The 14,965-nt window shown below is 34.9% G+C and overlaps 1 protein-coding gene across 1 annotated transcript in view; it reads left to right on the top strand.

Moving 5' to 3' along the window:
- STT3B (STT3 oligosaccharyltransferase complex catalytic subunit B) overlaps window positions 1–14,965 on the top strand; it is an 89,604-nt gene that overhangs the window by 25,900 nt on the left and 48,739 nt on the right. The window contains exon 2 of the mRNA XM_028518448.2: window positions 13,000–13,108. Within this exon, the coding sequence (XP_028374249.1) occupies window positions 13,000–13,108 (109 nt within the window). The remainder of the gene's footprint in view (window positions 1–12,999; window positions 13,109–14,965) is intronic.

The raw sequence follows: 14,965 nt of genomic DNA, 5'->3' as shown, positions 1-14,965 counted from the left end.
AAAGTTCAGGGAATGGATGAGGGAAAAGAGGATAGGTAACGGGAAAGAGAAAAATGAAGACTAAGCCTTGACTTCAGTACGCTTGCAGATATCCTTAGCCAAGAGATTTAGGGGCATGGGCAAGTGTAAGAAAATCACTGTTTAGATCCTCAGCTTCTTTATGTATTTTTTTCTTAAAACTGAGTTCAGGCATCATACTGATTCTCTTTCCCCATCTCTCACGGCAGTCATCCATCTCTGATTTTACAAAAGGAAGACATTCCGCTCACCTATCCCTATATGTTGCCCCAAATGGAGGCATAGTTCACAGTGTTGGTGTGGAGATATTATGCTTTCTCTCAGAGAGCAAATCTGATACCTATTATTGCAAGAACTATGTGATTCAGAGAATTTGAGTTGTCAGAAATTAATTGCTGGATTATAATCTAGAGAGATTGGACAGAGGTTAGTTTCAGAGACAGAAGTTACAATACAAACCTTGAGATGATGTTGGCCTTGGTGAGGTGTGTCTCGTTTGGTATCTTGGTTTTCAGATGGTCTCCTTTAGGAAACAGCCAAGTTTTTATGTAGCTTAGCATAGATTTTCTTATTTTAATAAAGTTGATCATGGTTAAACAGAGGTCTTTAGGAAGCAAATGTGGAACTCCGAAATTAGAAACATGCATCTTTTCCATAAAGCCAGTACCTTTTTTTAAAAGACAGTGTGCTCTTCTTGTGTTTTCATACTACAGTTTTTGCTACTATATTTGAAGAAATAAGAAAAGACTTTTTCTTTTACGTAAAACCTAGATTAATGCTAGAGAGAATAGAGACTAATTGGAATAGTTAAGTATTAGAAGTATGCAATGAAGAAGGTAGGTAAGCTTCAGTTGATTTACTTAGGGTAGAGACTCTACTTTTAGATAGTGTGACATATTATTTGAATAATCTAAGTGATATCCAAAATGAGGTACAAATTACACAACTCTACAGATTTTGGGAGCATTTTTTCTCCTTAGATAGAATAACTTCATATTAAGTCTCAATAGATTTTTTCATTTATGAAATTGCTATATGAATAATTTTTTCACTTGTCAGTAACAAGACAGGTTCAAATTTTAGGGAAAATGTGATAAACAGTAAAATGTTATTATTAAATTTGTTAGAAGAGAAATGACCATACTTGAAATTCCTGTGTTATTAGAAAATACATAATAACAAGGGAAAGAGGAAGAGATGCAGAACTAATAGTTAAACTTTAAATCCCTTAAGTAATTTTAATTTGTTCAAACCAAAATTCTGATAAATTATGATTAATAATGAAGATCATCTCTTGGAAGATGTTACAACAATGGACAACAGAATTAACCTGTTAACATATCTTATCTTGCATTGTCTTTTCATGAGAACTGAGACTTTGCTTTCTATCAGATAAGTGTTTGATCCATGTATGATATCTGTCTTATAAAAGTGAACTGGCTTTTTTTAGGTCATATAGAAATTCCTAGTTCCTATAAACTGAGTTTTAAAAGCATGAAGGAAAAGTTCTGTGAGACAAAATACTTTCCCATCCTTTCTACTTTTCTTTTTGATACACCAAATACCCAAATGATAGTAGACATTATTTTCTTGTTATCATTCAATATTCCCCAAAGTAGTTCTTTAACGTTTATGGGGCAGGCTTGTCTGTGATTGGAAGACAGACTGGTGTAAAACAAGCCTGTACCCTGTATTGTGTGTTCACCACCCCAAGTCAAGTCTTTGTGCATCACCATTTGTAATACCTGTACCTTCCTCCACCCCACTCCCTTCAGCAGTCACCACACTATTGTCCCTATCTATGAGATTTTTCTCTTTTTTCTTTTTTGCTCAGTCCCTCCATACACCTCCATTTGTGCTCCCACACATACACACAGCTGTCAGCCTGCTCTGAGTCTGTCACTATTTTGCTTGTTCATTAGATTCCTTGTCTTTTTCTGACTAGCTTAGTTAACTTACCATAATATTCTTAGGTCCATCCATGCTGTCGTAAATAGTAAAATCTCCCTCTTTTATTTTTTTTTACGGTCAAGTACTACTCCATTGTGTGAATGTACCATAGCTCTTTTTATCCACTCATCTACTGATGGACACTTGGGTTGCTTCTAGATCTTTGCTGTTGTAAATAATGCTGCAGTGAACATAGGGGTACATATATTCTTTTGAATTAGTGATTGGGGTTTCCATTAATAAATTCCCAGAAGTGGAATCATAGGGTCATAAGGCAGTTCCATTTTTAACTTTTTGAGCTAACTCCATACTGCTTTCCACAGTGGCTGCACCAATCTGCATTCCCACCAACAGTTCATGAGGATTCCCTTGTCTTCATATCCTCACCAACATTGATTATAGCCATTCTGACATGTGTGAGGGGATATCTCATTGTGGTTTTAATATGCATTTCTCTAATGATTAGTGATGTTGAGCATATTATGTCTTTCCGTCATCTGCATGTGCTGTTTGGAGAAGTATCTGTTCCAGTCCCTTTGTCCATTTTTTAATTGGATTATTGGGGGGGGGTGGTATTGATAAGTTTTTAATAAATTTTAGATATTAACTCCTTATCAGATGTATCATTGGTGAATGTGTTCCTTCCATTCACTGAGTTGTCTTAATTCTATTGGTGGTTTTCTCTATTGTGCAAAAACTTCTTAGTTTGATGTAGTCCCATTTGTTTATTTTTTCTTTTGTTTCCCTTGACCAAGGATATATATTAGAAAAAAACTGCTATGAGAAATGTCTGAGATTTCACTGCCTGTATTTTCTTCTAGGATTTTTATGGTTTTGTATCTAACATTTAAGTCCTTAATCCATTTTGAGTGTATTCTTGTGTATGGTGTAAAAAAGTGGTCTAGTTTCACTTTTTTTGCACATATACAATTTTCCCAACACCATTTATTGAATAAACTATCTTTACCACGTTGTGTGTTTTTGACTCCTTTGTCAAGTATTTGTTGACTGTACAGGCATAGGTTTATATCTGGGCTCTCTATTTTGTTCCATCAATATATATATATATATATATATATGTCTGTTTTAATGCCAGTACTATGCTATTTCAGTTACTATGGCTTTGTAGTATGGTTTGATATGAGGTATTGTGATTCATTCAACTTTTTTCTTTTTCTCAAGATCTCTGTTGTTTCAGGGGTCTTTTGTGGTTCCATATAAATTTTTTGAATATTTGTTCTAGCTCTGTGAAATACACCATTGGTATCTTGATAGGAATTGCATTGAAACTATAGATTGCTTTGGGTGGTATGTACATTTCAATGATGTTAATTCTTCCTGTCCACAAACACAGTATATGGGTCCACTTATTTGTATCTTCTTCAGTTTCTTTCTTCAGTGTCTTATAATTTTCCAGTACAGGTCTTTTTACATCCTTGTTTAAATTTTTTCCTACTTTTTTTGAAGCAGTTGTGAATGGGATTGTTTTCTAATAGTTCATTATTGATATATAAAAATCCACCTGATTTCCAGATATTTATTTTTGTATCCTGCTACTTAATTCGTTTACCAGTTCTAGTTTTTTGGTGTAACCTTTAAGGTCCTCTATATGGAGTGTCGTGTCATCTGTAAATGACAGTTTTACTTTTTTTCCATTTTGGATGCCTTTTATTTTTTCTTCTTGTCTAATCGCTGTGGCTAGGACTTCTAGCACCACGTTAAATAAGGGTGGTGAAAGTGCACTTCCCTACCTTGTTCCTGATTTTAAGGGAAAAGCTGGTAGGTTTTGCCCGTTGGCTGTGGGTTTGTCATATATGGCTTTTATTATGTTGAGGTTTGCTCCCTCTATTCCATTTTGCTGAGAGTTGTTATTGTACGTAAGTGGGTGCTGGCTTTTATCAAATGCTCTTCTGCATTTATTGATAAGATCATGAGGATTTTATCCTTCATTTTGTTTATGTAGTGTATCATGTTTATTTATTTGTGGATACTGTACCAACTTTGCATTCCGAAATAAATCCCACTTGATCATCATCATGTATGATCTTTTTAATGTATTTCTGGACCTGGTTTTTAAATATTTTGTTGAGGATTTTAGCATCTCTGTTCATGAGGGATATTGGCCTATAATTTGTTTTCCTTGTGGCATCTTTATCTGGTTTTGTAATTAGGCTAATAGTGCTGGCCTTGTAAAACGAGTGTGGGAATCTTCTGTCTCTTGAATTTTTTGAAATAGTTTGAGAAGGATAGGTATTAGTTCTTCTTTGAGTATTTGGTAAAATTCACCTGTGAAGCCATCAGGTCTAGGACTTTTGTTGGGAGTTTTCGTTTGATTACTGCTTCAGTTTCACTACTTGTAACCTGTCTATTCAGATTCTCTGATTCTTTCTGATTCAGTTTTAGGAGATTTTTCTAGGAACTTGTCCATTTCTTCCAGATTGTCCAATTTGTTAGCATATAGTTCATAATAATTTCTTACAGTTTTTATAATTTCTCTTTTTTCATTTCTGACTTTATTTATTTGGGTCCTCTCTCTTTTTTTTCTTGGTGAGTCTGGTTAAAGGTTTGGCGATCTTGTTTGTCTTTTCAAAAAAACAGTTCTTGGTTTCATTGATCTCTTGTATTGTGTTTTTTAGACTATTTCATTTATTTCTGCTGTGATCTTTATTATTTCCTCCTTATACTCACTTTGGGTTTTGTTTGTTGTTCATTTTCAAGTTTTTTTAAGTGTAAAGTTAGATTTGTTTATTTCAGTTTTTCTTGTTTCTTCAGATAGGTCTGTAATGCTGTGGATTTCCCATTTAGAATTGCTTTCACTGTGTCCTAGATTTTGGGTTGTGTTCTTTCTTATTTTCATTTGTTTCAAGGTATTTTTTTACTCCCTTCTTTGAGCTCATTGTTAACTCATTCATTGTTTAGTAACATGTTATTTAGCCTCCATGTCTTTATGTGTTTTCAGTTTTTTTCTTATGATTGATTCCTAGTTTCATACCATTATGGTTAGGAAAGATGTTTAATATGATTTCAATCTTAAATTTATTAAGTTTTGTTTTGTGTCCTAACATGTGGTTGATTCTAAAACATGTTCCATGTGCACTTGAAAAGAATGTATATTCTGCTGCTTTGGGGTAAAACGCTCCAAAGATAAAAATTAAATCCTTCTGATCTGGTGTCATTTAAGGCCACTGTTTCTTTGTGTTTTCTGTCTGGAAGATCTATCCATTGATGTCAACGGGGTGTTTAAATCTCCTACTATGACCGTCTTACTGTCAGTCTCTCCTTGTATGTCCGTCAGGATTTGCTTTACATATTTAGGTGCTCCTATTTTGGGTGCATAAGTGTTTACAAGGGTTATATCCTCTTGTTGGATTGCTCCCTTAATCATTATATAGTGTCCTTCCTTGTCTCTTGTTATAACCTTTTTTTACAAGTCTGTTGGGTCAGTTATAAGTATTGTTACCCCAGTAGGATTTCTTTAAAGAAGATACAGCCTTTGAAATATTTATGTAAATATACATGCACACATGACCTTTTAAATTTTTGGCCTCAATGGATTGTATTATACAAACTAATTTTGCTTCATCTACATAACAGCACAATATATAGTGTGGGGCAAAAGTAGGTTTACAGTTGTTCATATGGAAAATAATCAATAATTAATAATACAATAATAAACTGTGTGTTGTGTACTCACAACTGTAAATCTACTTTTGCCCCAGCCTGTATATATGGTAGCCATTAGTGCTGTTAATCAATATCGTTTCCTCTTTTCTGAGCACATGGGTGGGGCCATTTCACTAGTGTACTGGCCAATGAAGAGATGGTGTAAATCAGGGGTCTCCAGTCCCCAGTCCATGGACCAGTATATGTCTGTGGCCTGTTAGGGACTGGGCATCTAGTCACAGGGATCTTAAGTGCTTTCAGGTTGGTCATAGCATTAAGGCTAAGAGTGTACTATTTCTTCCACTTAATTTATTTTTAGACATTTTCTAATTTTATTTTTTTAGGTACAGTGCCCCCTTTTTTTTTTTTTTTAATTTTAGAGAGAGGGAGGGAGGGAGAGAAAAAGAAACATCAATTTGTGTTCCACTTACTGATGCATTCATTGGTAGATTCTTGTATGTGCCCTGACCTGGCATCAAACCTGCAACCTTCATGTATCCAGATAACGCTAGTTAACTGAGCTACCTGGCCAGGGACAGTGCCATATATTTAGAGAACTGGAAATGTTAGTTAAACATAGAAAACTGTTTCCTACCTTAAAGATTTCTCTGGAAGATAGAAAAGGAGCAGGTTAATTTTAGGGCTGAGGCATAATTATTTTTTTAACCTTTAAGATCAAGGGTATGTTGTGATATTTTGCTTCAGTACATAGTCATGATATTCCATTGTTGTCTTGAATGTACATTAGGTGTTTCAATATAATGTAAGATGAAATAACAAATCTAAACCAAATGTATCAAGTGGCTAAGTCTCCGACAAGACTCATAGATGTAAAACAGCAAAGGCAACCATGGTTTACAAATATGTTGGTACTTTTTTTCTTTTTCTGAGGAAACAGTGCAGTTTAGTTATATGCTGATACTAGAACCCAGGAAATATAACCTTTTTTTTAATAAATGGGATTCTATCATTTAATCTTGTCTTGCTTCTTTAAGAGGTAGTCTCTTCTTCCTAAATGAAGCATGTAAACTTTTCTAAGGGTTTGTTGGGATGAAGAAGATACAAGCTATGGCATTTACAAGGAATTTTTTTTTTTAAAGGCATATGGCTTGCAGAAACAAGTTCTTTACAGAGAAAGGCATTTAAAAATGTGTCTTTGACTAGCCAAATGACACTTTAGGTCTTGTTAATATATGTTGCAGGAAAAAGGTGGGTCTCCAAGACATCTTTTAATTTGTAATATGGCTATTATTCTTCCTTTATGAAATTAAAAAAAATGAAATTTTACTTTCATCCCCAGTTTCTCCATGTGTCTTTAACCAGTTTGCTTTTCATATTTTTATGCTCCTTTCAGAAATGAAAAACATCCATATGAAAATTATTTCATCTGTCTTAATGTCATTCTGTCCACATTATTGGAATTGCAGCTCTAGGGATTGAGTCAAGAGAATTGCAGGGAGACATTCCTTTTTTTAAAGCTATTATGAAAAAGTCAAAGCAAAAGTAAAGGAGACCACAGTCAACCTCGTATCTAATATTTACCTGTATTTAATAATTACCTCTTTGTCACACTTATTTCAAACAGTTTTAGTAAAGTAAAAATACTGAAAGTTGCTCTATTAATAAGAGACATATATAAAACCTAATAATGTTCTTAGACTATTTTAAGATAGCTGAAATTTTATCACTTGTCTTTCTCTTTTATCATAGTTTTATTGGTGACTTCTAACCTTTAATGCATCATTTCTCAGTTTACCTAGTTTTATTGGGAAAAACTGTAACTTGCATGCATGTGTGAGTGAAATTTTCCATAATGAAATTTATATAAATATTAGGTTAGTAGTGTATATAATTATGTAAGTCATATATATGTGTGTGTGTTTAAATTTTATTACAATTATATATGTGTGCAGATGGGCCCTGTCCAGAAAGTATCCAGCCACACACTATTAAAAAATAGAGACTTATTGAAGAACATACAAGATACAAGAAACATTGTACATAGGACAATGGCACCTCAGTCTCTTTCAAAGTACACATTTTGGGACCTCACACGTTTCTCCCAGTATCTTTTTCACTGTTCAAAACACTCAGCAAAATCTTTTGTTGGCATCGCCATTAGCTGCCCCGTCATATTTTTCTGAATCTCATCAGCAGTCTGAAATCTCTTCCCTTTCAAAGGTAGTTTTAGTTTTGGGAAAAGCCAGAAGTCACAGGGCACCAAATCTGGGCTGTAGTAGGCTGAGTCACCTGGTTGATTTGATGTTTCACAAAAAAAACTCTGCATGAGATGTGATGCATTAGCGTGCTTTTTGTGATGAAGCTGCTGATTACCAGTTGCCCCTAGCTGTGGTTGTTTTCATTGTATTGTATCTCTCAACCGACAAAGAACGTTGAGGTGTAGTACTCCTTATTAAATTGGCTTGGAGAGATGTACTCATGATGGACAACACCTTCCCAATCAAAAACGCCGTTAACATGGTTTTGATCTTACTGTGACTTTGCTGTATGTTCTTTAGGTGTGGAGAACCAGGCAACTATCTTCTTTGGGACTACTGAGTCTTCATTTCGGGATTATAGCCATAGACCCACAGTTCATCTCTGGTTATGACCTTCTTGAGGAAATCTGGTTCATTGGTAGTAGTTTGAATCAAGTCATTAGCAACTGCAATATAATGTTCCTTATGCTCTGGTAGCAAACGCTGCAGAACAGATATTGCCACAGTGCATTTCATGCCAAGATCCTGTGTCAAAATCTCAGACACAGTAGTTTTTGGAATCCCTAGATCAGCTTCTAGTTCTCACACTGTCAGTCACTGATCTTTGTTGATTGCAGTCTGTACACATTCAGCATTCTCAGGTGTTCTGCTTGTTGCATGCCTTCCAGAACGTGGATCACTTTCAACGGATTCTCAACTACCTTTGAAGCTTTAGTGCCACACTTTTATTTGTGCTGCATTTACTGCATTGTCTCAGAAAGTCTCTAAGTCATCTGAATAGTTTCTGTAGAGGAATGTTCAAGCTTAATGCAAAATTTGATGCCGATTTGATGTTCTACTCACTCAGTCATTTTGAATGCCATGGCCACACAGTGCACATGCTCACTTGGCATCTACTGACCCCACTGACTAGTACAGTGAAGTTGTCATTGTTAAAGCATGTGCATATAGTGGCTGGACGTTTTCCAGACAGACCTTGTATATACAAACTACCTATACACGGTAAAGGAAAATATGGACAATTTCAAACATACACAAAAGTAGAGCTAATACTATAATGAACATCCATATATAGATTACCCAACTTAAGCAGGTATCAGTTTATGGTCCATTTTGTTTCAGCTGTTTAAGTGTTTTTTAAACATGTAAATTAGACAAGCTAAAATTGAAATCTGCTTTTGTGTACACAATTGCTTGACTTTAATGAAGAAGAAACAGAAGACAAAATTTTAAGTCAGTGTTACTACTCATTACTAGTGTGCCAAAACTGAGGTTTAACTAAACATTAGTTGAGCCTCTTGAATACAAGTGTCACAAACTAGGATAACTTCCATTGATACAAAATCCCTAAGATACTATGTTGTGAGGTGAACTAGAGGTTGCAACATGTTTTCAAAGCCCAAATTAAAATGGAGCGGGGAGGGAAGGATGAAATATTACAGGAGGCTTCTTCAAGAATAAAGTTCAGGTTTTAGAGGACTGCATGAAGAAGGCAGAGTAAAATGCATTGCTATGGTGGTTTTGATGTAGATGGAACAAAGAGCTGAGAAAGAACATGCTAAAGTTGCTCAGAAAGAAGGTACAATTAAAGATTGATAGATACAGAATATTCCTATTTCAGTTGTTTGCCACAGTGATTTTCAACCTTTTTCATTTCATGGCATACAAACTAATTACTGTATTTTGCCATGTATAATGCAGTCCATGTATAATGTGTGCCCATGTTTTTGGCCCAAACTTGCAGGAGACAAATCTTTTCATTTCAATTCTTTAATTGTTACTTATTTATATTTAGAAACAAAACTGATTGCCGTATTCCAGAGTTTTATTTTGCATACAGATATCATTATTGCTTTCTAGAGTTACACTTTTAATGCATAAGCATAAATAAAAGAACTAAAAGTTCTTTTAGTGTGTGTGTGTGTGTGTATCCTTCCCTCCCCACTCCACTTTAATTTGGGCTTTGAAAACATCATGCTGGAACCTCTAATTCACCTAACAATATAATGTCTTAGGGATTTTTATATCAGTGGAAGTTATCCTAGTTTGTGACACTTTATTCAAGAGGCTCAACTAATGTTTAATTAATTCTCATTTTTGGCACACTAGTAATGAGTAGTAACACTGACTTAAAATTTTGTCTTCTATTCCCTCGTCATTAAAGTCAAGCAATTGTGTATACAAAAGCAGACTTCAATTTTAGCTTGTCCAATTTACGTGTGTGTGTGTGTGTATACACGCACGGAATTAGTGCTACCCATAGATAATATGCATCCTTATTTTTCCCTCAAAATTTTGGGCAAAAACTCTGCACTATACACTGCAGAAGTATGGTACTGAAATTCTGCTGCACAACAAAATATATTTTTTGTCTGTCTGGCAAAATAGATATAACTTTGATTCATTAACACCGATGGTTATTGTTGTGTTGACTATATCATACTTTATTTGACAATCTAAGGAAAAAGAGGTCAGTGCCTCTCACTGTATAGTTAGGTGTTGCACGTTTAAAAAATTCCTTGTGGAACACTGGTTGAAAATTGCTGGTTTACTGTAATGGAAGGGAGTAGTTGTGTGGCCAATCCAAATGCCTTTCATATTTGTTTTGGGTTGGATTTCTCCTCGGTCATAAACTTCTTTTTTCTGGGTTCTTTTTTGTTACTGAGATGTAATTAACATATAACAATGTATTATTAGTTTTAGGTACACAGCATAATGATTTAACAGATGGATATATTGCAAAGTGATTATCAAAAGTTGGTTAACATCCATTATCACACCTAGTTATAAATTATTTTTTCTTGTGATGAGAACTTTTAAGATCTGTTAGCAACTTTCAAATATACAATACAGTGTTTTTAACTGTAGTCACCATGCTATACATTACAATCCCAGGACTTAATTATTTTATAATTGGAAGTTTGGATCTTTTGATCCCCTTTGCCCACTGCCTACTCTCTGCCCCCTCCACTTCTGGCAACCACCAATCTGTCCTCTATGTCTGAGGGGGTTTTTTGTTTGTTTTTTTAACAGTCCACATATACAATATTTGTCATTCTCTGACTTATTTCACTTAGCATAATGCCTTCAGGGTTCATCCTTGTTGTCACAAATGGCAGGATTTCCTCCTTTTTTATGGTAGAGTAATAGTCCTTTATATGTGTGTGCACACACATGTGTATATACTGCATTTTCTTTACTCATTTACCAGCGGACACTTAGGTTGTTTCCATGTCTTGGCCAAACTGCACTGAACACAGGGGTGAGCCAATGAACACTGTGGAGTTCTCCTTTGTGAAAGTTGTAGGGAATCTGTGGCTATCGTCAGGATTGTTAGGTCCTCAGTGGCAAAGCCTGCCTAGGGACCTCCACAGCAAAAGCCATTGGGGGCTACAATGGCACCTACCATATGGCTGATACTGATGGCCTCCTCTCTTCTCTGTTTTTACCTGTCTCCAGAGCTCTCAAATGAGCCTATTTCCCTAGCAAACATTTCTGCATGGTAATTCTCCACTTTTTGCTTTATTGTGCTGCTATAAGGTATTAAATGTTCTCTTGAGTCTTCCCAGGGACATTTTCCTTCATTGACAGCTGTCTGGTTCTCGTGTGTTTTTGCTTTTTGTGGGTGTGATGAAGACTGCTGACTCTAATTTTGCCATCTTGCTGATATCACTTCTCAAAATACTCTATCTTGTTCTTATTTGCTTTTCATTTTTTAACATTTTACTATTTAACCTATCTTTTGTTTTATCTTGATGGCCATTTTTGCCACTGGAAAATATATGGGGTTTTTATCATATGTTTCATTTTATAATAGTAGCAGTAGCCATCAAATGCTTTAGAAACATATTGTTTACTCATCATAGCTACCTTATGACATAGGTATGATTGTTATCCCTCTTTTACAGATGAAGAGACTAGAGCACAGAGAACATAAGTCATTTGCCCAACCAAGGTCACAAAGCTAGTAAGATATTCAAACCCAGGCAATATGACTCTGACACCTCTACTCTTAACCTGTAGGTTATACTTCCTCTTTAGACCACTGTGGATTATCTTAGCCCTTGGACAATATTCTTATTTCTGTTTCATATGGTATTAGTTTTATTCCATTAGTTGATTTGGCTGCTTAGCTGTTATGTTGCTCACTTTTCTCAAAAATTTTTTTTTTAGTGTATACTGGGTTTTGTTTGTTCTTTGTTTTGCATTTGACCAAGTCTTTCTAGAAATGCAACAATGTTTACATCTACTGATTGTGGGAAGGAGAGTCATGATGACTTGCTGCTGGGAAGGATATATCACACTGATATTGGATGTGTGGATTTCCTATTCATCTTTCTTTTCATCATTGTTCTGTTTTTTTTGACTCACTTGGCAACATGTAGTGCAGATACTTCTGGTGCCCATTTCCTTGCTTGGCAGTGGTAGAGGAGGGGGATCCACCTGCCTGGCTGGTGATGCCATTACTCTGAGGATTTCTGAAGTATTCTTTCCTGTCCTCCATAGCTGCTTTAAATGAAACGTGATTTCCAGTTTCCTTCTGCTTGCAGTTTGAGCTGTGGTTTCTTCCATTTCATTTCTTCCCATTTGTCCTGTCTTCCATTGCTGGTACACAGTACTGTTACAGTTTATTCTTATGGCTTTAATGCTATTGTGATACAGTCTTCAGCCTGTAATTTTTAGGGTTGTAGGATCAGAGTTGACTATCAAATGTGCTCCTTTCATTTTGATGTTATCTTCTGCCAGTGCTTCTTAATCTTTTGAGAGCCATTGACTTCTTTGACCTCTTGGTGAAGTTTATGTACTTTCACCCAGTTTTTTAAATTCACATGCAGCTGTCTACCATTTGTGCCCCAAGCAATGGCCAAAGGGTAATTCGAGCATTAGTAGTTTTGTAGGTATTGAGCATAACTAGGTTTGTAGTCATTGGGGTAGGGAGTACTTTGCTTTTAGTTATATTAGAGGAATGAGTCTATTTCTTGGAAAATAATTTGTTATTCAGGTTTAAAGAAAATTGCTATAAAAGATATATTTATGTAGCCATAGTGTTAAATATTAAAGACAGATATATTTGAAGTATAACTTTAGAAAGAGCTGTTTCTAGTAAGCAGTTTTATAACATTTCTTTTTTTTTTCTTGTTTTCTCTAGGTTTAACTATAGATCAACACATCATCTTGCGTCTCATGGGTTCTATGAATTTTTAAATTGGTTTGATGAGAGAGCATGGTATCCACTAGGAAGAATAGTAGGTGGTACTGTAAGTATATTTGCAGTTATTTATGTTCTTACAAAATTTTACAGTTTTTTTGAGTAAACCATAAACTTTTAAGATGATTCTTTATAACTTTGTTTTGTTAACTTACACACTTTTCTGTGGCTGATTGTTCAATATTTAATTTTCTAAATATCTTTTCTTGACACTACCTTCACCCCCCAACTTTCCCCACACATACCTGTCTTGGGGTTACCTCATATTACCACTTGTTCTGACAAAATGGTGAAGGCTATGAGGGGATCTCTCATTACTGTATATCTTTCAGGTTATTTGGTTGGGTGTTTTTGTCCCAAATCTGTCCTAAGTCACTCAGGTAATTGAGTATTGGTCATAGTTCATGGGCGATGATTACATTCAGAAGAGGATTTAAGGGGTATTATTTTTAGTATTTGGGATGTAAGGAGAGTATTAAAGAGAAAGTGAAAGATATAAGACACCTGTTGGGGAGACATATATGTCTAGTATTGTTTTTTCTTGATCATTTTTTGTCAGAAATTTATCAGTTTTATTAGATTCTGTTGACTTTGTTGATTATCATTATTAAATATTTGTCTTCTGTTGTATTAATTTTATTTTCTTTTTTTAAGAAAGGATCTTTCCTCCCAAATGTCTTTTTTTTTTTTTTAAGATTTTATTTATTTATTTGAGAGAGAGAGAGAGAGAGAGAGAGATCAATGTGTGGTTGCTGGGGGCCGTGGCCTGTACCCTGACTGGGAATCGAACCTGCGATACTTTGGTTCGCAGCCCGAGCTCAATCCACCGAGCTATGCCAGCCAGGGCTAATTTTATTTTCTTCCACCTCAGTTTATTCTATTTCTTTCTGAGTTCCTGATATAATTTGCACAATAATTTCCAGACTTTTTTTGTTATTAATGTATTGTTAAAGATAAAATTTCTATTACTCGATGTTTTAGCTACATTATTTAAGTTTGATATGTAGTATTTTCATTGTCATTCTTCAAGTCAAGATGTATTTTAATTTCCATTATAATTTCTTTTGATTCATGGGTTAGTAAGAATTGTATTTAACTTTAAGAATAAGAGAATTTCCTTGTTGCCTTGTTTTGATTTACCGTTCAAATGCATTTTGTTTAGAGAAAAGTCCTGTATTTTTATTACTTTGGAATTTATTGAAATTTGATTTGTGGCATAGGATTTGGTAGATTTTATAAACGTTCACACTGTGTTTGGAAAGCATGTTTTCTGTGATAGTAAGTTTCTAATTTGAGACATTATCTTATCCTTGGTGTAAATAGAAATAAAGATGGTCTCCAGGGCAAATAACAAAGATACTGAATGGTAAGAGATTTGGTAGATGGCTATTATCTGCATTTTGGGTTGCTAATCTTGTCACAATACTGATCTTGATGTATTAGTGTTTGATGACTCTAGTTTGTGTCCAACTTTGTATCCTGAATTCATCCTCCCTGGAGGCTTGTTTTCTGAGATTCTTGGTGTCCCCATATTTGGTACCATTGCTATAATCTCTCTTTTGCCTTTGCTGAAGCCCTTTAGGGTTTCAGCTTTTTAGAGGATAGTTTTTAGAGGTCATATATATGTTAGCTTAAGGTTTCTTTTTCTTATATCTGAAGTTGTTACAGACGTGGAACCAGCATCCACACATGTAACGAATAAGTTTCGTATTTCTCGTTTGTTTCTATTCAGTGCTTTGGATGTTAGGCAAAACTTTCTTACTGCTTCCCTTAATGAATGGGAAGAATTTATCTAGTCTAGTTTCATAAATAGGCCTTGTCTTTGTGCTGGGAGTTAGGCCTTTTCTCTAATACCTGTGTTAAGTGATTATCTCCCAATTTCCAGTATCAGACCCAAGTGTCTTTT

Source organism: Phyllostomus discolor, chromosome 7 (assembly GCF_004126475.2).
Source record: "Phyllostomus discolor isolate MPI-MPIP mPhyDis1 chromosome 7, mPhyDis1.pri.v3, whole genome shotgun sequence".
Classification (NCBI taxonomy): domain Eukaryota; kingdom Metazoa; phylum Chordata; class Mammalia; order Chiroptera; family Phyllostomidae; genus Phyllostomus; species Phyllostomus discolor.
The sequence above is the reverse complement of the archived record's forward strand: the minus strand, read 5'-3'. Positions and strand labels throughout refer to the sequence as shown.